The 26,562-nt window shown below is 53.0% G+C and overlaps 1 protein-coding gene across 2 annotated transcripts in view; it reads right to left on the bottom strand.

The window, feature by feature from the left end:
- AHNAK (AHNAK nucleoprotein) overlaps window positions 1-26,562 on the bottom strand; it is a 74,994-nt gene that overhangs the window by 18,934 nt on the left and 29,498 nt on the right. Inside the window, exons 5-6 of one of the 2 annotated variants that reach the window (XM_053659174.1) lie at window positions 11,408-11,507; window positions 2,359-2,423 (exon numbers count right to left, since the gene is read on the bottom strand). In XM_053659174.1, coding sequence (XP_053515149.1) covers window positions 2,404-2,423; window positions 11,408-11,507 — 120 coding nt within the window. In that variant the 3' untranslated portion in view covers window positions 2,359-2,403. The remainder of the gene's footprint in view (window positions 1-2,358; window positions 2,424-11,407; window positions 11,508-26,562) is intronic. The other variant, XM_037126640.2, reaches the window with a different exon arrangement.

Genomic DNA, 26,562 nt, shown 5'->3' with positions numbered 1-26,562 from the left:
ACTGGCTAAGCCTGAATCTGTCTTCCCTTAAAGGAACTTACCTACCAGAAAACCCCTCGGTTCCAGAAGCTGCTCCACACCCCACAGAAAGACACGCCTGAAACCCAGCGACCCCCACCCCACGGCCGCGGGAACTCCCAACGCTGCCTATAGCTCCCGGAGGCTGGCTGCCTGGGCCTCCTTTCCCAGCCTCCGTTTGCATTGCTGTGGGGAGGGGAGAAAAGAAGTCGGAGCAAGTCACACACACCTCCCCCCCCCACCCCCCACACCTCTGCGAGTGAGAACGGAGACTGCCTGCCTGCTCCCTCTGCACCTGCCACTGGGCTGAGCCCTCCACGCGGATCCCCTCCTTCAATCCTCACAACCGCCTCTGTGGTCGGTCATAAATGGGGAAAGGGAGGTGTGGACGTGGGTGCGGACCTGCCGAGGGCCGGGCAGCCCACAGGAGGCAGAGCAGGGGCCTCGAGGCCTGCCGTGGGAGCTCCCGCGTGCTCGCAGGCGCCATCCACACCTCTCTCAGCTCCATTCGGGGTCAGCGAAGAGAGAGGACTTAATTACGAAGAAAGGGGGAGCTGAGAAAAGAAAACAGAGCCCGAATAAAGAAGGGCTCAGAGGACAGATGGGGGTGGAAAGGGAGAGAAGGGCCCGTCAGCCCCTGCTCCCTGGGGTGGGATGGGGCACCCTCCTTGCCAGGGCCCTGGGGCCATGCTCCCCGGAAACTGAGGGAGGATCGTGTTCTGCTGTGTATAATATGCACTTCTTTGCCCAAATTTTTGAGAGAAAAGTAAGGATGCCCATTATACATGAGTAGTACTAATTCTGTGTCTATAGAAATGTTTTTAATTCTTCTATTTATGTTTATGCATTAAAAGTGTAACTCTAGAAAGCAATAACAATACCCACATGCTCAAAAATAAATGTTAAAATTCCTTTCTAATGCCAAAAAGGTCTCTAAATATAAATAAATAATTAATTAAAATTTAAAAATGAAAACAAAACACTTTTTCCCTGAAAGTTTGGGCCAAAAACCTGGGTGCGCATTATACATGGCAGAACATGGTACCTGCCATCTCCCGGCTGCTGCAGTGGCTGGCTCCACATCAGTCCGTCCTCCCCACCCCCACCCCCCCACAAGCCCCCTTTCCCGCATCTCCCCACCCTCCTCACCCACCCCGACTTCCCACTGTTTGCCTCTAGACCTGGAGTAGGGTGGGGTCCCCGCTCCTCCTGGGAACCTCCACTTGGGTGGATGAGTGGGGCTCTTGCCCACTGCCCACTCTGATTTTTCCCATTCTCTGTGGCCTCCCTCACTCCCCCCAACTCAGCCTCCCCCTTTCTCTGGCTTTCCCTTGTCAGCTCCTCATCCTGGCCTGGGACCAGGCTCACGGACAGACCTCCCAGAACTGACCAGTCCATACACCTGTCCCTCCACCCTCCGTCCACTCTGAGTCCTTAGGCCTTCATCAACACCCCACTCTGAGCAGTGCTTTCCAGAAACCAGCCACCGCCCACCCCAGGGCCCCTCTGTCTCCCACCCCCCTCACCTGCCCCCTCCTGCGTCTCAGCCCACACTGCTCCCTGACCCACCCAGCCCTCCCCATCCCTATCCACCAACCGCCTCAAGGCCTGTGTGGGGACCAGGGCAATGTTCCCCACCCACCTCCCATCCTCTCCCGGAATTTCTCCACGAAGGGTCCAGACCCAACATGAGGATTTCCAGGGGCCCGTGTTTGAAATCCTGTGACAGTGAAACAAGCCAGGCGCAAGAGAACGAACGCTCTGATTCCACAGAGAGGAGGTCCCTGGAGCGGCCACGTTGGCGGGACAGAAAACAGCACGGTGGGTGCGGAGGCAGGGGGCAGGGATGGTTCCTGTGTAATGGGGAAGGACTTCCAGTCTGTGGTAAGGGGCAAGCTCTGGAGGGGACGGTGCAGGTGGGACTGTGCTCGATCCACAGAAATATGCGCCTAAAAGTGGTTCGGGCAGTAGATTGTACGTTATATACATTTTACTGCCACAGAAAAGCAATGTCCCAAGAACATCGACATTTTGGAAGCGGTGCCAGTAAATCTCCCAGTGGTTCTCACGAAGCCCCCGTGTGAGGACAGGGAACCGCTACAGCTTCTTAGCTGTGTAACCTCAGCCTAGTCATGATGCTCTCACCTGCGAATGGACACGGCAGCTTCCACCCACGGTTCTCATGAGGGTCACACAAGACAAGGAACGCAAAGTGCCAGGCGGGTGGCCGCTGCTCAGCAAAACGGCGTTCAGCCCAGCCACATTCACTCAGTAGCCCCCCATCCCAGGGTCCTCCCCCAGCGAACCTCGAGCCCCAGTGCTTGCAGATGCACGAGTTACCTGTCTGTGAAACACCTGGAGACATGTAAGGAGGTCCCTCACTTCTCAGAGGCCAGGGTTATTGCCTGGTGAAGGAGAGGAGGAATTACAGAGGTGAAGTTCAGGGAGACATCCCAACCCAGCCCGGAGTCAAGGCTTTCCTGAGAGGGTAAGTGCTGCACCCACTCCTGAAGGTCAATTGCCTTAGAGGGCAGCTGGGGCATTCCTGGCCAAAGGAGCAGCCTGTGCAAAGGCCCAGGGGCCGCTGGTACTTTTGAGAAAGCGCAGGAGAGTGGGGTGGTGAGGGCTGGAGGATGTGTACCCACATCAAAGGGAAACCCTGTCAGATGGTTTCACACCTCTGTATCCCAGAAGCCCTGGGGCATTAGCATCGTTTCCAGTTGCCTCTGCCCTGGGGAACTTTCCCCTAGAGAAGAGGGTTATCTCAGAGCACAGAGCACTCCGCATCATTATCTCCTCCCCCACAATTCCCTGCAGCTCCCGGGGGGCCTCTCCCCTCCCACAGCTTCCCCCAGGCAGAAGGGCCCACATTCTACAATCCAGAGCTAGCACCCCAAGGCTGGGAGGGGTGGGCCACCCCCACAGACCCCCCCACAAACCCCCACATCTGCAGGTACAAGGCCACTGGGCCATCTTAACCATTTTCCAGACCTCAGGAGAGCGCCCGTGGGAAAGGGCTTCTTCTCTTTTTCTCTGTAGCTTTTCCCAAATCGCCTGCCCCGTCCAGGCTGAGAGAACAGGAGGTGCACACCAGGGCAAAGTCGCTCTAGAACAATACCTCCCAGGCCTCTTGGCACACAAGTGCCTCACTAACGTCGACAGTGAAGATTACAAAGTGCACCCACTTTAGCACGTACTGTTAATAAGAGAGTCAGGCACATTTTTAGTAGCTTTATTTCTTGAAGGGACCAATTTACTTGAGCCGTGGGGGGCCTGGAGAGCGATAAATGCGCCAGGGAGCCACAAAAGGGTTTTGTCAGGCTGACATTTTCATCTCAGGTACAAGGCGGGGGTAGAAGGTTGCCACGCTGCCCCTGACCCCTTTACTAAGGTGTCTCCCTGAGAACCTGTTGCCACACAGAGGGGACATCCCGGCCTCCACCCCACCAACCCAGCGTCTCTGGTCCCTTCTGCCTCTCTCTGTGCGTGAAGCCGCAGTGTGACACGCCCCACTCTCTTTCTGGAATCAGCTCTCCAAGTGGGTGATCCAGCCCTGGGTGTAATGCTGCCCTTTTCCCTGTTTTGTCTGAAACCTATTCTTGAAAGTATTCCAGAGTGGCTTCAGGAAATACTCACATCTCAAGCTTTTCGATTCAGTAAAAGTGATGGCGAATCGGGCCAGTACCGGGGGCAGGAACCCACAGGGAGAAGAAGGAAGGTGCCTCCGGGCCTGATCCCGCCAGACTGTGCACGGACAGGACGCCCCTCTCCCCTCGTTTGCAGCAAGAGGGTGGCTGGGAGGACTCGGGAAGCCTGGTCCAGACCCGGCCGCCTGCCAGGCAGGGTGGCCCTCTGTCCCCAGCCTGTGCCCACTGGAGGAGCAGGCTAGACCCAGTGGCCACTGTCCTGAATTGCCCGTGGTGACTAATACTTCAGGAATGAGAGAAAATAAAGCTTAAGAGTTAAATTAGATTGCTGGTTGTGACCAAGTTTATTCTAGGTACCTCAATTCAGAGGCTAACCAAGCAAATGTGGGATCGGCAGAGAACAGCCCGACCCTTTCTCACGGGCCCTGAACTCTGCAGCCCTGACCTCTGTCCCCAGGCAGGGCCTTCCTTCCCGGCTCTCTGCTATGCGAGGAATCCTGCATGCAGAAAGAAAAAAATCCCCCTGGGTTTGCCGCTTTCTGGTCGGACCAAGCTGGAACGGGCGGCACAGAGGAACACGCCTTGCCCAGCAGGGTCAGCCACGCACGGGAAAACGAGCCTCAGGAAACAAGGTCCCCCACCTTTCCAGCAAAGCTCACAGGCTGCCGTCGGTGACCAACCACCCGGCGGAGCTGCGCAGCTGGTCTAGCTGCTGGGCTGGCCTCTCACCGTGAGGTAACCTGGGCGAGAAGGAAGGTGTCGTGGGCTCCCTTGTGCTCCCCGCCCCGAGTCCCACGGAGAAGCCCTACGTCCGGTGCCTCAGGACTTGGCTGCATGTGAAGATGCGTCTTTAAAGAAGTAATTACATTAAAATAAGGTCCTGCGGGCTCTTCAAAGGCTCTGTGCTTCCCGAGCCCGTTGAAACCCTCTGCCCGGCTCAGGCGGACGATGTCAGCGCCTTTTCCCATCTGTCCCCGCCCTCCTATCTCACCAGCTCCAGCCCACGCCCCCGGCCAGAGAGGTCAACTTCATCTTCCCTGGTGGGGTCCGCCACACCTGCGCCGTCCCCGGGCTGCGGGTCCTCTCATTCTTCAAGTGTCACCTCCTTCGCAAAACCTTCATCAAGGCCATTGGATGTAGCAAGTAAGAGGGAGGACTTGGGAGCCAGGCGGTCTGGATTCAGATCCCGGCTTTGCCCTTATGAGCTCTCTATGGCTTTGGGCGAATTTCTTCATCTTCCTGTGCCTCAGACGCTGCCACTATAAAATGGGAATGGGATTCCACCTACTCGATAGGGTTGTGAGGAAGACTAAGTGAGTTTGGTCACAGAATGTATTTGTATCATGCCTGACACATAGGAAATGCTTGAAAGAGTTAGTTCTTATTTCACTTGTATATTATTATCTAACCATCCCTACCTTCGTCAATACTCTTTTCCCCTGAATTTCTACACCTAATGGAGTAGAGACCGTGCCACTTAGGTCAACTGTGTCCTGTTCCCTACAGGGTCAAGGGCACTGAGAACATTTTAACAGAACGAGAACATTTTATCTATAATCAGACCGTCAGTGAGCAATAACTTTTTCATGAGCACAAAACATTCCTCATTCCCAACATGCTGAAGAGGGGGGCAGATCGGGCCCTGCCTCCTCCTGGGAGCGTTTAACCCCTGAGAGACCTGGGAGGGAAAAGATGGGGATGAACTGGAACAGACATGAAGACACAAAAATGCCCTGAAACTCATCCGTCTGGTGCATTTGAACACCAAAGAGACGACATTTGAAAGACGCGGCTTTCACACCGAGAAGCACTGCTGGAGGACCGCCTGGTCAGAGAGGCAGGGACCTCCGGCAGCATCTGTTCCTCCTGAAACTGGACAGCACCCAAGTTACAGGAGACCCCCGAGGCCAGGGCCCGAGAGCCACTAGAGGGCGATAGTAGCAGGTGGGGTGGGTCCCTGATGCTGTGCAGGCTCCCAGCACTCCTGCCAGGGGCCTTCTGCTTTAGCACCCAGACCACTGAGGCTCATGAAGCACCAGTGACAGCTGAAAACAATACAGAAGTCGCGCAGCACTCGGCCTCTTCGGGTCTCTTTCTCTTCCGCTTTAAAATGAAGGGGTCCGTGGAACCAGAGGACCACTAGCAAACCACCCCGTTCTGAAATTCTGCACAGTCGAAGCAAGGAAATGCAGCCCTGGAGAATCTGAGAGTTGGAGTTTTGTCAATACCACGCAAAGCACCCTGCCCCATGCAAACCCTACCAAAACTCCAATGGCGTTTTCCACAGAAATAGAACAAACAAGCATCAAATTTGTGTAGAACCACAAAAGACTCCACGTAACCAAAGCGATCCCAAGAAAGGAGAACAAGGGGGAAGGCATCGCACTTCCTGGCTTCAAATTATATCACAAAGCTACAGTCATCAAAACAGCATGGCGCCAGCGGGTGTAGGTGGCAGTCCTCAGCTGGAAGGCGGCCATCAAAACACCAAGGATTACTTTCCTTTTTTTCCCCTTAGACTGTCATCAAAGTGTAAAAACAACAGCTTGGGTTATGTAGTCCCCTGGGGCCCCTGAGCCTAGCTGGAGGGACCCTGCACAGGGCACATGCCTTCAGAGAGCTGTTCATTTTAGGGTAAATCCTTGCCCTAAATGTGATCGGAACATGTACGAGAACTGTAAATGCTGCAGAAGGGAGTTGCAAATGCTGAGCAACCAGTTTCACTTGGTTTTGAAGCTGTCCTGGGCCAGAAAGATGAGCCCAGGTCCTGAGACCTCGGGGCAACTGTCAGAGACATAGAAACATCCCTGGACTATCAGGCCGAGCACCTCAAAGGACCCTGCATCCAGTCCTCCGACAGATGCCGAGTGAGCACCTACCATGTGGATAGGACGGGAAACCGGCCAAGCCCCTGCCATCACAAAGCACACTCTGTAGCAAGGAAGAAGGAAGTTGGGGAGTTATGGGTCAGAGGGCAGTAAGCAAGTGGGTACAAGGATGGGCAACGCCTGAGGTCAGGGAGGGAGGGCTCTGTGCCTTTACGTCAGGAGTCGGAGAAGGCCTCTGCTGAAGTGACACTGGAGGGTGAAGTGTTTGTCAAGGGTTAAGAACATTCCAGGCACAGTTCGCAGCAGGAAGGAGCCTCACCAAGTTGGAAGGGCAGGGAGGGTGGCGGACCTGTGCACGTCCCTGAGCTTTGTCTCGAGGGGCAGGGAGAGCAACGGGGTCCTGAGTGAGGAGTGATGTGATTTGACTGATGTTTTAGAAGGGTCACACCTGTCGCTGTGCTAGGAAGGGACCAGAGGGTGACCGAGGCGCAAACAGGGAGACCAGTTAGGAAACAAGATGGGGAGGCCCGGTCCAGGGTGGTAACAGTGGAGATAGGAACTGTCTGGATGTGGAACTGCTAGTGGTCGGAGGGTCCGGGATGATGGCAAGGCTTCTGCCTGCACAACCCGAGGGTGGAAGTGCTGTTTATGGAGATGCCGTCTGTGGGGGGTGCTGGGGGGTGGGGGTGAAGAGTGGTGAAGAGGGAGTTTTCTCACCAGGTGTTCAAGCTCTTGATTTATAAAGTCAGCCTTGCACAAGAGATGGATCCCACCATCCAGCAATTCCACTCCCGGGCATGTACCCCGAGGAACTGGAAGCAGGGACTGGTACAGACACCTGCACGCATGCTCAAGGCAGTATCATTCACAGTAGCCAGGAGGTGGGCGAAGTCCCAATGTCCATCAAAGGGACGAACGGACCAACAAATGGCATGTACACACACTGGAATACTGTTCAGCCTTAAAAAGGAGTAAAATTCCAATGCAAGCTACACCATGGATGAGCCTTGAAGACATTATGCTGAGTGGAGTCAGTCAGACGTCAAACAGCAAATATAAGGGACTTCTTAAAGTGGTTAACATCACAGAAACAGAAGACGGGGATGTGGTCGCCGGGGGCCTGGAGCATGGGGAGGGGCAGTCAGTGTGCAGCGGGGGCAGAGCCGCAGCAGCGGGGGAGACGGGGAGGCTCCGAGGGGCGGGGGTGGGGGCTGCGCAGCAGCGTGAACGCACTTCCTGTCGCCCTGAGCTGCACGCTGCAAAATGCTTATGACCGGCTACGTCCCTTTTACAAGTTTTAAAACCCAGATGGGTGGTCCACAGGTGAGTGCCCTGGCGAGGGCTCCAAATGGCGTCGGAGATTTATAAATACAAACCCAGATGGAAAATCGCCGCAGAGCTTTCCCCCGGGTACCTGTGGGTCCACTCCACCGAGCAGGCTTCAGAACTGGGGAGAGGGGCGGGGGCAAAACAGAAGCCCACGCCAGGCGGAAAGAACAGTATGAAAGAGTATAAAACTGGGATACAGTGGCCAGAGGGGCAAAGTGAGCTAAGGAGCTGAAAGAACAGGAACGGGGACACAGGCCCGCGAATGGAAGGAGATCTGAGGACAGCTTGGCAACCAAGAGAAAGACATCCTGTGACCCAGGGCTGTGACGCTGATAAAGGGAACCGGCTTAATCATCACAACCACCACATAAGGGAAGTAAGTACTCCAATCACCCTAATTTCACAAGTGGGGGAACGAGACTTGCCCGAACTTAGAGGAGCAGAAGCAGAATTCAGACCCCGGGCAGACCAGGTCCAGAGCGGGGCTCCTAACCATCAGGCTACTCTGCTCTCAACCCCCGGCCACGCAACATCCAACTTGTGACTTTCTGGGTTGGCATTTACAGGTTCGATTGGCTGGCATTTCCGCCTTCGAAACTGCGTGAGCACCTAGGGCGCCGTGTGACCAGATCGCTGTCTTGGTTCCCAAACTCTGCGGCACCGTGAACTCCACAGCCTCATCCCAAAGTCCAGCAACCCCACTGACATTCTGCTTATTTACCAAAACGACTCTGGATGGCAACAGCACACAGCCGTGCAGCCAGGAGAGGGCCGACCCGAGCTCTCTGCTGCTCAAACGTGTTTTTAAAGATTAAGGGCGTGCAGACTCCCCTGGGGAAGGTCCACTGAGGAGAAAGCTGGAGGCCGAAGGCAGGAGTGGGCCAGGTCCACTTCTGGCCTCCTGGTGAAGTGTGTTTACACAAAACTCTGGCTTCAAAGTCCACGAAAGCAAGGGATGGGCAAGCTGGTTGCTAAGGCAACATCCACAATCAGAGAAAAGCCCGTGGGGTGGTGCCTAGAGGAGCCTCAGTCCAGGAGAACTGCGATCTTTCCCCTCCGAGCCAAGGCCACGGAGACAGAAAGCCACTGCCAGGTCCTCTAAACTCTGCAGGCTTGACCGGAATCCCTGGGCCCGGCGACTTCACTCCGGCCTCCTCCGGGGCTGGCTCTCCATAAATGTTCATTGAATAAATACATATAATGCATTCAGTGGACCACAAGTCCTTTGAGGAAAGGGGTCAAATTCCAGTCACCTTTAAATCCCAAGACACTTAATAAATGTCGACGGGTACGTCGTACAAGAAAAAAATGCTGCATGGGGAAGGCAGACATAGTGAGAAGCTAGAATCTGCGCCCAAAAGGGTAAGGCAGGAGGATCCAGTCACCCAACCCCAGGGGTGCTGGACAGCCAGCCAGAAGCTCCTGCCACCATCCACCCGTTCTGTGCACAAGGCATTCCGTGCAAGGGACCTTCCCAGATCTCTGCTGAATGTGAAGTCTAGTGGATGCCCCACACTGTGGTAGCCAAAACCTGGGTGTCCAGGTTCCGTGGGAGAGCACAGAAAAGGGGCCCTGAGCCCAGACTTGCAGGCTCAGGGGGCGCCTGGACTGGCGACTCAAAGGCCCAGAAAATCAGGGGCAGAAGGAGTGTGGAAAAGCACAGTGAACACGGGAGCAGGAGCCAGCATCGTGGGTTTGGACGCCTGCAGACACTGTGGAATGGAAGGTGCACCTGGGAAACTGGGTGCGGAGACCAAGCCCAGGTCCCGGTGGCCTTGTATGCTAAGCCAAGGATCTGAACATCCCCTTGGAAAGCCGAGAGGAGCCACTGAAGAATTTTAAACAGGGGAGTGAGATAATCCGATTTTTATTCTAGACTGCTCTCTAGGTAAAGCTCGCTCCAACCGTGGAGGGAAGGAGCTAAGACAGGCAGACCCGTTAGGAGGCAACTGCAGCAAACCACAAAAACTTAAGATGTCAGAGACGTTAAGGAGGTAGCAGACTGGGGTGGTGACCAGATGGTTAGTGGAGCCGACCAGAAGCAGGGAAGACAAGAGGGAGGTCAGGCTGGCAGGGAATCAGGAGGTATCCCAGGTGTGCAGGCCCGGAGCTCAGGAGAGGGGGCCTGGCTGGAGAGCAGGTCTGAGAACCAGCCGGCCCCAAGAGGCTGCCCAGAGTGACGAAAATAAAGACCCTCAGCCAAGTCCTTGGGGGACCTGCCATTTGAGAACTTGGGAGAAGAAAGGAGCCCGGGGAAGGGAGAGAAAACTCATCCTAACCAGAGAGACATTAAGACAAGCAAGATGTTGCCCTGGCTGGTGTGGCTCAGTGGATTGGGTGCCAGCCATGAACCAAAAGGTCACCGGTTCAATCCCCAGTCAGGGCACACGCCTGGGTTGCAGGCTAAGTCCCCACTTCGGGGTGTGCAAGAGGCAACTGATTGACATACCTCCTGCACATCCAGGTTTCTCTCCCTCTTTCTCCCTCTCTTAGCACCGGGCACCCAGACACCACACTGGGCAGAATAAAGGACAGGCAGGGACAGGGAGCGGAGCACTGGAGGGAGTGGGAGACGAGGAAGAGGCAACCCTTTCAAGCAGTTTGATTCTACAGGGACAACCCCACAGCAAGAAAGGAGAGGTGCTGAGGGAGGATTTTTAAAGGGAGAGGGGCGTGTGTCTATTTACTTGTAGCAAGGAGACACCAGGATAGAGGTGGGGTGCTGGAGAGAGAAGGGGTGGCTGCTGACCGTGAGGGGAGGGGATCCACAGAAGCCCTGCTGGGATGGTCCCCAGGGCGAATGGGGAAGAAGCTGACGAGTTCCCATTCCCCAGGGACAGGGCAGTCGCTCTGTCCCAGCTAACATTGCCACATAGGCTCATGGAAGATTTCGAAATTTCAAGAGAGGCCACACATTCTGTGAAATCTCCTGATTTTGGAATGTTTGCAACTACCTCAAAAAAAGTTGACTTGTTGGCCAGGCCCAAAAGGCAGCTATGACCCGGACTGAGCCCATGGCCCACGGCCCCCCTGGTGAGCTCCCTGTGAACCCGGATCCGCACAGCCCATAGCTACTCCTCCCCCCGTCTCAGCCTCCGTGTGGGCGTCTCCCCTCTGGAAGGCCAGAGAAGGCATGTCCGTGACAGGGTCAGAAATACTGTTTCCGAAACACTGGAAGACTTTCATCCAGAAGTAGATACTAACCCTTTCACTGGAAGTCTCCGCTCTCAGCCCCACCCCGCACTCTAGATTTCACAGACGCGGGCCTGTGGGCACGGGATGGTCCGCTGCAGCCCCAGGTACAAAGAAACCCTTGAGAATCCTTCCGAAGGAGTAAAAAGCTCTTCTACAGTGAGTGCCTTTTCTACAGACTTCGAAAAGCTGAAAGGAGAGAAGGACCCGAATTTCTGGGCTCTGGCAAGGGAGGGACCAGGCCGCTGGGGTTCTGAGCCAACTCTTTCCAGAGTGTGACTTCTACGGCCCAGGAAGGCAGGGTCATCTGCGGATGCTCCTTATCTCTGGATGGAGGGGCTCACTGTGACAACTCAGGTTATCATTCCTTCAGTCCCCACACCCTCCTCTCACCTGCATTTGGAGCGGAGACTGAAGTTGCCCGGGCTTGGCTGGAGGCCTCATCGGGTATATTCCGGTCCTTGTGTCCCAGGGCTGGCGGCTGGCGTGTGTTCTGACAACGAGGGCAAGGATTATTACCGGGTGACCCAACAAACCATCCAATCGGTTAACACTTCCCAAGTGCCTAGTGCGGGTACATAAAACACCGGAGGCCCCACCTGTACCGCGCCCCCCTGCCCCTGACCCCCAGCAGCCCAGCCCAGCCCAGCCCAGCCCAGCCCGCTCCCAGCTGGCGAGGAAGCTGTGCAGGTGGAGGAGATAACAGACACTCAAGAAGTGAGCTGCCAGAAGACACCCTCCTGTGAAAGTGAAACTCCAAGGAACCTCGTACAGAGGGGACCATGCCACCTCAGGTCCCCCAGGATTTCGAGGTGGCAGAAGAAAAGAGAGAAGCTTCGATTCAACACTGAGGGCCAAGGGGATGTCAAGGGAAAAGTGTGTAGAAAGGAGGGTAGGGCATCACTGCTCCCGAGCAGCTCCTCTGCCCAGCACCGAGCTGGATGCCAAGGAGCAGGCACCCAATGGCTTGAACTTTTCTAGGAGTCCTGATGCCTGTGCAGTCGACCTCCAGTGCAGGGGTGGCCACCCCTCATCATCTGGAAGTAGGGGTCCATCCCATCAGGCAGGAAAGTGCACCAGGGCCCAGGACTCCCTGGCCAACACCTGGGTTCCTTCCAGCAGCAACGCAGGAACCCGTTCGCAGAGAGCGTGGCTGCCGGCCACAGCTTCACCGGGCCTTCTTTTCAGGGGTGTGCTCAAGTTGAACGTCATCCCAAGGAGTTACAATTCCTCAGAAGGAAGTCACTTGGAGGCTGGTGTATGGAATGAGTCTGGATCTTCAACTTCAAAGTGTCAGTTTTCTCACTCATGCTCCCTTCTTACAGAATGTTCACCTTCCCTGCCCCAAGCCTGCAGGAGGATGCTGGGACCACTGAAATTGCTCCTCAGCCATAAGTAATCGTTCCTTTGCTAAGGGCTGGGGATTATGCACCTTTGTATCTCTGTTTGTGGAGACGCGCATGGTGTCCCAGGCAGTCTGGAAAAGTTCGTGGCTTGGATAAATGACCAAGGAAGGAAGGGAGGGAGGGGGAGGGAGGGGGGAGGGGGGAGGGAGGGAGGGAGGGAGGGGAAGGGAGGGAAACTCTGCCGTTTGCAAGCTTATGGAAAGAGAGGAGCCCAGGGAAAGGAGGGCAAACTCATTATAACGGCAGAGACATTAAGACAAACGAGATGTCACTAAGCCAGGGGAGGAGAGGGTTACCAGGAAGAGAGGGCACAGCCCCAGGCGCCCAGACACTGCCCTGGGCAGAATAAAGGACAGGCGGGAACAGGGGGTGCGGCACTGGAGCGGTGGGAGGTAAGAGGCTACAGCTCATCCAAGCAGGGAGGGGAGGGGAAATATACGTGCACGTGAATGACACTTGCATTTCTTTAACAACCAGTGGCATGAAAACTTCCAAGGCTCCTAAAAACTCCACATAGATTAAATCCATCCCACTGGTCCTTTTAAGTCCACAAATGATCAAAAATTCTAATGGGTTAATCAGGTGTGAATCATTTCCCCGAAACAGTCTTGCCTTTTCCAGAAATGATCTGGTTGAATAATTAAGCATTCAAAAACTCTACTTTTTTTCAATTTGTTCAGTTGTCGATTCCAACAAGAAACTCAAAATAATTCTGAGCAACCACCAAAGAAAGGAATGTCTTTTCTTTCAAAAAGGACTGAATAAAGGCAAACACGTCACCACTTACAATGTGCCCGTTTTTTGTTTTTTACGAGAGGGGAAGGGAAAAAGAAAGACAAGGAGAGAAACATCAGTGTGTATTTGCCTCTTGCACCTCCCCCACCAGGGACCTGGCCTGCAACCCAGGCATGAGCCCTGCCTGGGAATCGAACCAGCGACCCTTTGGTACGCAGGCCAGTGCTCAATCTACTGAACCACATCAGCCAGGGCCCACGTGCCAGTTTCAACTTGAATATTTTTCCTTATAGCAACTCTGAGGCAGTTGCTACCATTCCTCCATTTTACACAAGAGAAAGCTCAGGCTCGGAGAGCGTAAGTAACTTGCCCAAGCGCGTGCAGCTAGGTAGTGGCGGAGCTGGGATTTGAACCCAGGCCATCTGGTTCATGAACCCACACCCAAAACGTTCAACCACTCACCCATGTTTTGCAGCATGTATCAAAAATATACGGAATTAAAAACAGGCCAAGCCAAAGTAACCTGAATATGAAGTTACTCTGAAGAAAGAATGGTTCTTAGCTAAAAATACAGACGGCCTCTGTGTCCCGTTGGAATAACCTGTGACCGAAACTAGACTGCCTTAGAAACAAGTCATAATTCTGAAACCAGCAACACGGAGGTTTCTGTACTGGCTGGGCTGGGTAAATTCACTTTAGAAAATGAAACAATCAAATCGTCAAGCAAATAGTTTTCCGACACAAATATGATATCCAATGCAGATAGGACATTAATCTGAGACCATCAAAACAAGTCACACTGTTTTAAAACCCTGTGCTCCCTCCAGAAATGGGGACCTTAGCCGGACACCAGGACCAACTCCGGCCGTACTGGACGGTGGTTCCAATGAATGATTCAAAGCGAATCAAGTCAGTAATGAAGAGTCAGGCCCAGGGAGAACGTGCAGGGAGAAAAATCCTCCCACAGCCACGATTTTGGTGTTAGCCTGAATACAGAGGTTTAGAAAAATAGAAGAACCCCTGACATCAAAGGGGGTGGAGAATAGCCATAAAATTAAATAGAGAAAAACTTCCAATACACTTACAGCTTTCCCTTTTAAAAGGTACTACCCTAAGGAAATACTGTGCTAGGTGATTTGTGAACCAGGAAGACTGAGGCCCGTGGTATAGCTTCTGATGGACCAGAAGATGGGCCTGCTATCCTCAGAGCCAAGCCAAGGACAAGCCCAGCAACTTCTGCTGACACGCTCTGAGCTGATCAAAGGAGCGATGGAAGGGCTAGGGAGCAGAGAACGACTCTGGCACCGTCGTTTCAGGACACGGCCACTGTGTGGCAGGAAAGACGTGGAGGAAAGGCAGGCTGAGGCAGCAGGCAACTCGCTGAGGCCCCTCCAGAGAAGCAGAGAAGACAGGTGGAGGGCGGGGCGGGGAGGGGTGGGGTGGGGTGGGGTGGGCATTGCCCGGGGTGCTCTACGAACCCAAGCTCTCTCTCATGTTTTACATCCAAAGGTCACTGTGCCCTGTATAGACAACACTGATACGTAACTATTCTAATCCAAAAGGATAGAGGCCTGATTACGCACGCAAAGTAAAATAGTTACTAAGCAACAGAACACATAGCCGTTAAATAGTACCATCTCTCTATATTATGAATCACAATTTCCTGGCCAAGAAGGCTGACCCGAAATTGCTATTCTAACAATGAGATCATGGCACACAATACCATACACAGGTGCTGCATGACAGAACAGTACACCTGAAACCTGTGTAATTGTATTAACCAGTGTCGTCCCGATAAGTTCAGTAAAACTTTCTAAAATAAATGAATAAAAAATAGGAAGAAGGGGCCAGGGAGTGGATGAAATAGGTGAAGGGGGCCAAAAGGTCCAAACTTCCAGGTAGAAGACAAGTAAGCCCTGGGGACATAACAGCGCGGTGCCTGCAGGTAACACTACTGTACGGTGTGTTTGCGAACCGCTAAGAGAGTAGGTCTCAAAGGTTCTCACTGCAAGAAAAAAATGGTAACTGTGTGGCTGTGGACTTGACTTCACTGTGGTGATCATTTTGTAACATACACAAAACAAATCATTACGCTGTACGTCTAACACTAAAGTGTTATGTGTCAATTATGTCTCAGTAAAGAGTGAATTTATCCCACAAAGTGAAAACTTACTAGTTGTTTCACATAGTTAAAGTCTAAAGTGAAATGAATAAAAATTGTTCCTGCCCTGGCTAGTGTGGCTCAGTGGATTGGGCGCTGGCCTGCAAACCAAAGGTTGCTGGTTCGATTCCCAGTCAGGGTACATGCCTGGGCTGCAGGCTGGGTCCCTGGTTAGGAGCGTGTGAGAGGGAACCTATCAATGTGTCTATCACCCATCGATGTTTCTCTCCCTCTCTTTCTCCCTGCCTTCTCTAAAAGGTAAATAAGTAAAATCTCTTAACCAAACAAAATGGTTCCTAATCAGAAGATTTAAAAATCAATTTTGAATGTTCTTTCACCTAGCTTTAACCGCCCTTTTATTTCACACTGCTTACTATTCCTTATAGTTTATATGTATTCAGTCAATAAATAAATCAGCAAGCATTCAAAAAAAAACCAATGAGACCATGTTTTTTGGCCATCAGATTGGTAAATCAATCGATCACTCAGTCAACAAAAGAAATCAATGAAAACCAACAAGGGTGTGAAGAAGAAGAGGGTCTCCCACCCAGCAGCAGGACTGTGCTTGGCCACAGCCCTTCCGGGGGGGCGGGGGGAGATCTGGAATAATTATTAAAATGTTAATCGCATATGCACCTTCTCCCAGCCATTTTGTCCCTAGGCACCCAGGTGAAGAACTTGACCATGGGCTCAAAGTGGCGTGTGCAAGGATGCTCGTGGACACAGGGAAGACCTCGAGGTCTATCGACAGGGGACTCCTTAACCACACGGCACCTGGCTGCGCTGTGCAATATTTCACAGCAGTAAAAAAGAATTAAGGTCTGTAAAGGTCTGGTGACCTGCCAGACGACAGACGTCTGTGCTGATACACAGACGTGTCCAGATGCACAGACCGAAGTCCACAGGGTGTGCAGGCCAAGGTGAGAGGAAGGGCTAGCGCTAGGGAGACACGTGCACTTGAGTTTACTGGGAGGAAGAGAATCCTCTTATTGTTTCGATTTTTTTACAAAGATGAATTGCTACGTGTTGTGGATTAAAAATGAAGTCTTTGGAAATGTTAGTCTTCGGAATGTCTACCTGCCCAATACAGTGTTCGTCGGGGTTGGAAGTATTTTGCCAGCTGGTTACTTCCACAGGAGCAGGTTTGTTCAACAACCATTTATTGAGTGCCTACTATGGGCCAGCCACGCTTCTAGACTCTAGGGAAGTATTTAAAAGATGTACCTCCCTTTGTGGAGTTTATAGTCCAATGGAGTTTATGGCGACATCACCGTTGGGGGCTTCCTCTGGGAGCTCCTTGGGCTGACACAACACGCCCAGAGGCGGGGGTGTGACAGCTGCAGCCCCCTCCTCCAGGCCAGGGGAAGAGGGGAAGGCGCGAATGGTTAAGGCTGTAGTGCCAGCTCACAGCACCTGTCTGGCCCCTCACTAAACACTCTCCCATCTGCTCCAACCAGCTGCACAAGCTGGGGTGCCCGCAGCTGGGCAGCTCTGAGCCACTCCCCAGGCCCTGAGGAGGGCGTGTAGACCAAGTGCGGAAGCGGGAAGGGTGCAGCCAAGCTGGGTGCAGCCTGGCTTGGGAGATCCTGGCTCCTCCGGGCTATGTAGGACAGTCCCCTCCCTGAAGGGGGCCACTTAGAATGGAGGAAAGTGTATGAGTGGAAGTGAGAAAGGAAAGAAGCAGAGCAGAAGCTGACAGTGCTCCGCCTTGGTCAGAAGAGGGGAGAATAACCCACTCCAGGAGCCATCTGTTGGCAGGGCAAGGCCATGTGACAGCCTGCTGGACTTCAGCACCCTCGCTGTCCCTTCCCCCGCTCCTCTGTCCCCTGCCCCAGGCCACCTGGCTTCCGGTTTTGCTTCCCCGCTAAGCTGATCAGAATAGGGAATAGGGTAGGTGAGGTGACCCCAGAGAGCCCTGACATGAAAAAGTGGAACTGAGACTAAATAAGCTTTCTGTGATCATTTCACAATACATGCATGCATCAACTCTTTACACTGTACACCTGAAAGTAATACAAGGTTACCTGTCCATTAAGTCTCAATAAGACTGGAAAAACAAAAAGTAGGGCTGAGTGTGTGGTTTAACCAATAGATGAAACGTACAACTAAAGGTGAAAAGGTTAAGTGAATCCCAGACCAACACGCATTTACAAAAGCACAGCAAGGAGAGGGCCTCTGTGGTAAACACAAAGGAATGACTCACTAACAGTGAAATTGCAGGCATCCTTGACAAGCCAGTAGGGGAGAGATTTCAGGCTAGGGCAGCCTTTCCTGACGCCTTCAAATCACATCTTACAGGCACCAGGTGACCCCACCTGAGCCCAGCCCAGCCTGCTTCCCTTCAATGTCTGTGCACACAGGTGCTGGAAGGCTGAGCTAACCTGACTGGCCCGGAGATTCACGTTTGCTCGGGGAAGATTGGCCCTGTTAATGATCAGGCTCAAGTTAGAACCTGTTCCTCCCAAACCTACGTGCAGTCCCTCAGAGAGCCAGTAGTGAGACGTGCAGGGCGTGGTCAGCAGCTCTGCATTGCTCCGATGATTTACAAAACCCATGTGGGCTTTATAATGCTGAGTGCAGACAGCTACCCTGGGAATCGGGCTAAAGACCCACCTCCATTCTTTTCCACAACTAAGAGAATCAGCTGGGTGACTGCTGACGCACCACGGTACGTAGTAAACAACCTTTCCATCAGCTGGGAGGTCCTGCCTACCTCGGGGGATTGCTCTCTGCAGACAAGGAACCAACACAAGACACCTGAGTCACAGCCGTGCAAACTAGTCTGTGTCGGGCTTTTTCCGGACGACCGGATGTGAACACGTTCACAAGCCCTGCGTCCCATTAAGCCAAGAAATTCCCTCCCACTCCCCCAGGAGATTCGGGATCTCAGGGCCTCTGGCCTGATGGTCTGATGAGGAGAGGCAGACAGACAATATGAACGGTGCTGAGAACAGGAAAATGAAGAGCAACATGAGCACACGGACAGTTTTATGGGGTGGGGGTGGTCAGGGAAGAAGACTTCCAGAAGGATATGCTCCCTAAGCTGAAACCCAGAGGTTGAGGAAGAAAAGCCTGCTTGAAAGCTGAGGGGCTGGAGAGCTCAGACCACGAAAGAGCTCAGCAGCAGGACAGAGCAGGCCAGCTCAGTCTGAGTGCAGGAGTTGGCAATGGCCTGCGTCCAAAGCAGAAGGGTCCTCAGGAGACTGGGGTGAACACCAGCCAGGGGCTTGCTCACAGCCCTGTCCAAGACCTTTTCTTCTCTGGGCGAACCTACCTGCGGTCAGGCTGTCTCCATGAAGCATTCCTGCCCAGCACTGCACTGCCTCGTGTCGTGAGAGTTAACCCAACGCCCAGGAACACAACACAACAGAGTCCAATCCGTGTCCGATTAGAGTGAGCAGGAGACACGCCCCACTCCCCGTGTTTTTTCCTGTACTTCTTTCTGTGGCCAGAGAAGCCCTACCAAAGGTTCTCCGTGGTTATAAAACAGGAACATGGCAAGCAAGCCGGGCAGACACAGGGCATTCACCGTTTCCCCTTCAGAAACCGTGAAGCACTTCAGAAAATGCGTGTTGGCATTTTCAGAACACATCACGCTGGTTTTCCACTCGGCTTGCTGGCGCGGTCTGGAATCCCCATCCAGTGACAAGAACCCTATTCAGCCAAGGTGTTTATTTCCTTTTGATAAACAGTAACATGTAATTTCCCAGTTTTAGGAACAACCATTACTTCAAACAAAGAGCAGTTACCAAAAACAGTACTTGGAGGGAATGGTTTTCCTCCATAGGAGGACAGCAGCTCAGTTAAAAATGATAATAATAATAATGATAATTTTTCAAGAAAGCCCTTGGCTTAAAGCATTCATTTGTTTCTTGGTTATGATTCAAGAGACGAGTAATCTCTGGGCAAACGGGGTTCCAACAGAGAGCGAGCAAGGCCCCCTGGACCACCAGCTCTAGCCCTGGGGGGGGGGGGCTGGCTCTGAGTGCCCACTCCTGACATGCCTCCCACCCACAACTAAATTCCTAGAATTTATTTTCTAGGAATTTAGACAATCCACACCGGCTGCCTCCACGTTCTCACTTGACCTCCCTAATCTGCCTGAAGGACCCACTTGAGATTCAAGTTGTGAGTTGAACCTACACTCTCACAAGTAGAAAAACGCCCATCATTATTCTCTGCTGCCGGCTCACATTCCAGCCCTCCCCACAGCCTCACCGCTGGACACAGGGGACAGTGGCCTGTGCCCTGCAGGAGCCAGCACGCCCAGGTAGAACACAAAACCCAGGCCACAGGGCGCTGGCTAGAAAAGCCTTCCTCCACATCTGGGCCTGAGTGGGGACCTTAAGTTGGGCAGTAGTCCATGCCCCTCGACAGCCCAAGCCCAGGAAGCTGCAGCTCAAGATCCCGAGCTGTGTCAGGAACCTGGAAGACAAAGCTGGGCGGGCATCTATCTACCCATGCTGTTTGGGACACTTTAGTAATAGGCTCTCCTGTCCCAAAATACCCAGAGCTGGCTGCCCACGGGCCTGAAATAACCACCACGAGGGCCCCAAAGCCCCACTTTTGAATGTAAATAACCCACAGGGTTAACATAGTAGGCGCCGGTACGCTCCAGCATAGCAGTACAAAGCTGTACCCAGAGTTCAAAATTGTCGACTGAGGGAAAAGTCTGGACTAAGAGAAAAAGCATGTGTCCCTACACTGTTAGGGGCTTGGGGCTTAAGGACCCACCAGGATAAGGGAGCTAATTCCCCGCGTCCACACTTTGGCCCTCGAGCACCTTCACAGCGGCCTCCCAGGGTCCTCCTTCCCGCTTTTCTAGCCTCTGGACAGTGCATCCTGCCACACCCGTCCACCGCACGACAGAAGGTTCGCGGCAGTCCAGAGGTGGATAAAAAATCTGCCTGGCAACGGGTCATGGGACCCGAATGCGGCCTAGGGATTGGCAGTTGGGCCGAGCGGGGCGTGGCACCAGCTGCTCCTTGTAGACTGCCCGCTCCCCTCTCCCTTCCCTTCCTCCTCCTCCCTCCCTCTCCTTTGGGACCTCGAAGTCTTTCTGGGAGGCTCCTTTACTGCTTGGATCATAGTGCCGGGGACTTAAGGGTGTCATCTGGTTTCTGGCTGGAGCGGGGAAGCTGACGTTGCAAGCGCGCTGCTTTACTTATGTTGTACATTCATTTAGGGCGCCAGGAGGGACTTACACTGATGGGGGGCGTTGCTAAAGTCCCCCCGATGCCACTTGGCGCTGTCTCTGCCTCTACGGGTCCTCCCTTCCTTTCCCTCTCCACGCCCCTTTGCGTTTGCAGCCGCTCCTTCCAAAACTTCTCTCTCCTCTTCCAGAGGCTTTGCTCCTGCCCTTCCTCCTCCCGGCAGGCTCCCGCCTCTGCCCCAACCTGGGCTCGCTCTTCTGTTTTCTCCATTGATTTCTATTTGCTTCCTTCCTCCTTCGCGCCCCAGAACGAAGAGCCAGTGGTCCAAGCTGGTGGAGGGTCCAGTCCCCTATTGGGCGGGGCGTGGTTGGCGGTGGAGTGTGAGTGGGTGGGTGAGTGGGTGAGTGAATTGGCTGCTCCTTCCACCCCAAAGCCAGGCGGTCCCCCGCCTACTCACATCGCTGATTGTTTGCAGGTTCTAAAGCCTGGCTCCAATTGGCCTCAGCCCTGGGGCCAAGCAGGGCCGGCAGCCGGAGGGATAAAAAGGGAGACTCTGTCCCCAGTTGGGAACAAACAACTCGGTTCTGGGCAAAATTTCTCTTTGGAGCCCCTCTCACATTCCCAAGCCCTCCCGCAGACAGGGGGCTCAGCCCCACAGGGCCCCGTCCCACCAGAGGGATGGACGCAGGCCTGGCCTGCTCTCCCGCAACTGCAGACAGGGAAGCCACAGGCTGGGGCCCGCCCAGGGGCTTCCTGGCTGCGAGGACTGCAGTCGGAAACAGTGGGTGGGGCTAGTTACAATGCCGATGCTTTAATTGACGTCTCTCCCTTATTTATCATCATCCTGGATTATCCTGGAAGTGAGGAGAGAGGAAAGACCCAGGGTGACACCAGGCCAGAGGGACTAGCAGCAACTGAGGAAGCTGAACCTGGGCCAAGGGTTCATTTCACTTCGCCGGGCCCTGAAGCCCACCCCCTACTCCCCAAATGGGCAAATCGGTGAGAGCCTTTCCTTTTCGTTGGGGACGGGACCGGAAACCAGCCAAGCTGCCTGGAGTCTCAAGTTACATCCTAAATCGTCCGTTCCTTGGCTCCCCCAGCCCGGCCTTCCTGAGCCTGCCCACCCACCTCAACTTCCACACTCGACCCCTGCCGTTCCCTCTGTCTGGAATGCCCTCCCCACGCTCCTCTCCAAACCTTGAAACAGTTGTAAACTGTTAACTAGCAGCCTTCCCAGAAGGCTGTTAGTTAAAGCAGAGGCTTCTCTGGCAAGCCAGACCTACTTTGAATCCTGGCTTTGTGGTTGACTAGCTGTGTGTTCCTCAACATGTCTCTTCACTTCTCTGAGCCTCAGTTGCTTTGTCTGTAAGTGAGAAAAATAATACCCACCTCATGGGGTGTTGAAGAAATTAATAAATGTAAAGCATGTATAACATATATCATGCCTAACAAAGTGAGTTTTTGATATCAATAGCTAACACGGACAGTATTTATTGATGCAGAGCACACGGTATGTGTTAACTGACATCTTCCTCACCGCACAGCTATGAGAGAGGCGCCAAATCATCCCTATTTTACAGACAAGGAAACTGAGGCGCAGAGAGGTTCGATAATTTGCCCAAGATCACACACAGCTAGGAAGTGGCAGAACTGATAGCTGTTATTACTATTATTAGTATTATTATTATATTATTATTACTATTATTAGTCCCCTACTAGATCGTAGGCTGAGAAAAGAGGCTTTGCAAATTAATAACTACTAGGATGTTGTTAAAAGGTCAAGGCCCTACAAATTTCAAAAGACATTTTCCATTTCCTAAAATCTCCTCAGAAAAAAATTCCCCACTTCCTTAGGGAAACAGCAATGGCATCATGGGAAAAATAAAAATAATTTTTTTTCTTAATCAGACCACTTGGCTTGACCTAGGCAGAGTCATCTCGTCCCAGCTCTGTGAGTGGAGACCAATGGCTTCACTTCTCCCAACCTCACCTTTCTGTGCGCTTCTTGCCCCACCTGAGCGGAGAAGCCCCGCCTGAGATCTCAGATGGTAGATAAAGCACTGTGTGCACTAGAACGCCCTGTCCAAAGAGGTCTTTTCATTCTTAACCCTTTCCAATCCTTGGCCCCACTATGGGGAAGTCTTTCCATTGAGGCCAGGCCTCAGGCTGTGGTGGAAAATAACAGAGGTTTTTAAAGGGAACTAAAACCACCCTCCTCAGCAGAATGTTCCCCACACATTTGCTGTGGCCCTTGGCAGCCTCCGCTGGGCACGCCCAGCCTTCGGAAGCGCTTGTGCCTGCCGGAACGACGCCACAGGGCCATCGGAGGCTGGTAAACAGCACATGGCATTCTCGGCCCATGGCAGGCATTCATGCCCCGAATTCTTTGTCCTCGTGAGGGGAGACAGAGGGCTACTCTGTGTTGCAAAGCCCCAGAGCCAGAACACCGCTTTCCAAACCCTGAGCGGGAGAGCACGCCAAGGCTGAGGCACACAGGCCACGGCCGTTTCAAGTGTGCTTGCGAAATGCATTTGCCCAAACTTGGACTTCTTTCTTGAAAACTTGGGTTTACTTGTTAATTCCAGAAAGAAACCGTGGCACTGTTTCAAGGGAGAAACTTGGCAATCTCCTCAATCCAGGGACCGAGGTCATGTGGGTCCTGAGAAGGGTCCCCACACCACTTAAGTGGCATTCCTGCCCCGAAAGGCATCACCGGAATCTCACGAGGAAACACAGGCAAAGCCGGACGGAGGGGCGTTTTCAAATCAACTGGCCTCATACACTTAAAAAAGCTCAACGTCCCAACGGCAACAAAAAGCTGAGGGACTGTCCCGATGAAAGGATTCAGTGTCCTGTGGGATCATGGACATGGGTCGAAGCCTCAATAGGAAAAAAGATATTGCTATAAGGAAATTATTGTGCAACTAGTGAAATTTAAATATGGACTCTCTGCCAGAAAATAATATGTCGATGTTAAGTTTCCTGAATTTGAAGATTGTATTCTGGTGACATAAGAGAATGCCCATGCGTGCTCAGGTATTTAGGGGTGAAAGGTCACAGTGTCTGCGATTCACTCTCCCACGATTCAGCAAAAGTCATGATAATTATAACACACACATGCACACACACAGGGGTCCAGCACAAATAACACCCCTTTTATTACAAAATCATAAGCATGTAACTCTGTAACGTAACAATGTCACACTCAAGCACGCCATAGGACATTTTAGGTGAAATGTTCAAGTCAAAACTATAAATTATTACACCCAAATCATTACCCCACCAACCACACTCCAGCAGGCGTTACTTCTGCCGGACCCTACATAGGAGAGATGAAAATGAAGGAAATTGGTAAATCTAAGTGAAAGGTATATGGGTAAGCATTGTCTTACTCTTGCAACTTCTCTGCTGGGTTGAACTCAAACTACATACATTTAAAAAGGAAAGGAAAAAAAAGGAACATCAGGGACATGCTTAACTGAATGTCCTGGGTACTACTCATGTCACAGCTGACGCGCGTCACCAGAGGGCTGAGGTGAGACTCCGAAGGTGTGAGACACACACACACCTACCAGCACCATGCAGAGCCCTGCTGGGGGCTGTGCTTGTGCCTTGGGCCACCGGAGACGCAGCAGGTCTCAGTAACGCTGCCATTGCTCAAACCATCTGATCCAACTTCCCAGCCACACAGGAAAATTGGTCGCACATTCTAATCACATCTTACCCTGGACACACAGCAGCCCCATCCACCTAGTGAACCAGCCTGGATCCCAGACTGGAGAAATTGTCCAGGGCCTCGGAGAACGTGTGGCTGGTCCTTGTGACAAATCAGGAAGCCGAGGCGGAGAGGGATCTTAATCCGTCCGAGGCCACTGCCAGGCCCACTGACTTCCAGGCCGGTGGGATATTTGGGGTTCTGTCCTGGGAAACTTATCTTCCAGACCTTTTGGCTTTTCACAAAAATCAAGAGAGGGAGACTTTTGTTTCCCCCAAGAAAGTAAATTTTTTAATGTACAGGTGACACTGAGAGCAGTTCCAAGAAAAAGATCGAAAATATTCATAACAAGCCCCGCCTGGTGTGGCTCAGTGGATTGAGCACCAGCCTGCAAACCAAAGGGTTGCAGTTTGATTCCCAGTCAAGGCACATGCCTGGGCACATCCCTGGGTTGCGGGCCAGGTCCCTGGTGGGGGGGCCCACAAGAGGCTACCACACACTGACGTTTCCCTTTCTTTCTCTAACCTCTCTAAAAATAAATGAATAAAATCTTTAAAAATATATTCGTAACAGCAGAGGTAGTATTTCGTTCTACCTCATGGGGCAGCTATAGTTCCTGCAGCTTATGGTCCCTCCTCTGCCTCAGCTGGAGCCGGCTTCCAGGGACACCCTTTCTTCCCAGATGCCATCAGGCCCAGGGGCAGGACCAGCTTCCCACTGTCCCTGGGGGCTCTCCACCCTTGCTGGCTCCTTTGCCCCTGCCCAGCCTCCGCAAACAGTCCCTTATTAAAATCCCCGTGGCTGAACCACCTTCGAGTGGAATTCTCTTTCCTGTGCGGACCCTGACAGACTCCGAGATGAGTCCGAGTTGATGAAAAACACTCACTACTATTTGTGAGCATGTGGTACATTTCAAGTCAATTCAGTTTTCCAAATGCCTGCTTACCCACGCCACTTTCCCTACGGTCACATGGCCTAAAGCAAGGTGCAGCAGTGTCGGGCTGCAGTCCCTACTATGGTTCCACGCTGGGAACTTCCTTCCCAGTCTCCTGATGCTGCTCCCGCAGGAACTGGGACCTCAGAGTTTAGATCTTATGAGTCTGGACCCTGCAGGGCCCTGGGGAGCAACCTAGACCAACCCCAGCAGGGACCGAGTGCAGGGCAGGTAGTGATGAAAGTGTCCGGTAGGAACAGAAGGAAAGAGGAACTGAGAGTAGGCAGGCAGGGCAGGCGGAGAGCCAGCGGGGATGGACCATCCGCAGGCCTCTCCAGGTCCTGGCACTCCTCTAAGGCAGCCCTATGCTAACGGTCACTGCAGGGGGTGGGGGGGCTCTGTTCCCTAGCCACTGCCTCTGGCCTGGGCCTGATGTAGGAAGAGGGCAGCTAGAAAGCATCCCCCACTTGAATGGCCAGTTGCCATCTTCCTCTCCCGTCTTACTCAGCAGCCCCGACTGTCCCAGCCGGGGAGGTCACATCTCAAGAGGCAGGGGAACCATCACCATCCTTACCATCCCTGGCAGATGTATCTACGTATCGTTTGCTCATGTACATTTCTAGGGTTCAAAGCATTCCAGCCCTGACTGGCGTGCCTCAGTGGGTTGGCAGAATCCCACAAAGGGAAAGGGTGCTGGTTCCATTCCCGGTCACGGCACAGGCCTGGGTGGCAGGCCAGGTGCCTGGGTGCAGGCGTTTGAGAGGCAACTGATGGATGTTTCTCCTACACATTGATGTTTCTCTCCCTCTTTCTCTCTCCCTCCCCCTCTCTCTAAAAATTAAATAAAATCTTTAAAAAAGAAAAAAAGCACTCTAGTTTCCTGCGTCCACCGTATCATTTGGTCTGTGGAGGTCAGCAGAGGAGGATTCTGAGGCAAGGGGGGCTAAAAAATTACTTACTGAATGAATGAACACTGGGGGCCATTACTAAGCCTGTATCACACCCCTTCTCCATCCTTAAAACACACACACACACACACACACACACGATAATTATTGGACCCCATGGGTAGTTCTGCCCAGGGCATCTTTCCAGCACCCCAGGAGATGTCCCCTGGCCACTGTCACCCACTCATCCCACCCTTCAGACACCAGGGCTGTGCATCGCAGGAGGCACACACACCATCCCACGGCACGTACCTGTCAGCTTCAGAACTGAGCAAGGGCCAGGAACCGGGCACGAGCTGTGGCTCAGCAAAAGCACCCTCTGAGGAGCGCAGACCCAGCTGAGACAGAAGGCGGGTCCCCGGGGCATGTGGGCAGTAGGTGTGTGCGCATTCTCACTCCGGGACTCCACACCCCACCCCCGGAGCCCGCTGTAAAACAACACGAGGCATTGCCATGAAGTCCACGCCGGTAAATGTGGTATCCCTGCACAGCACATA

The sequence above is a fragment of the Artibeus jamaicensis genome, unplaced genomic scaffold (genome assembly GCF_021234435.1).
Source record: "Artibeus jamaicensis isolate MK-2021 breed Jamaican fruit bat unplaced genomic scaffold, CSHL_Jam_final scaffold_614, whole genome shotgun sequence".
Classification (NCBI taxonomy): domain Eukaryota; kingdom Metazoa; phylum Chordata; class Mammalia; order Chiroptera; family Phyllostomidae; genus Artibeus; species Artibeus jamaicensis.
The sequence above is the reverse complement of the archived record's forward strand: the minus strand, read 5'-3'. Positions and strand labels throughout refer to the sequence as shown.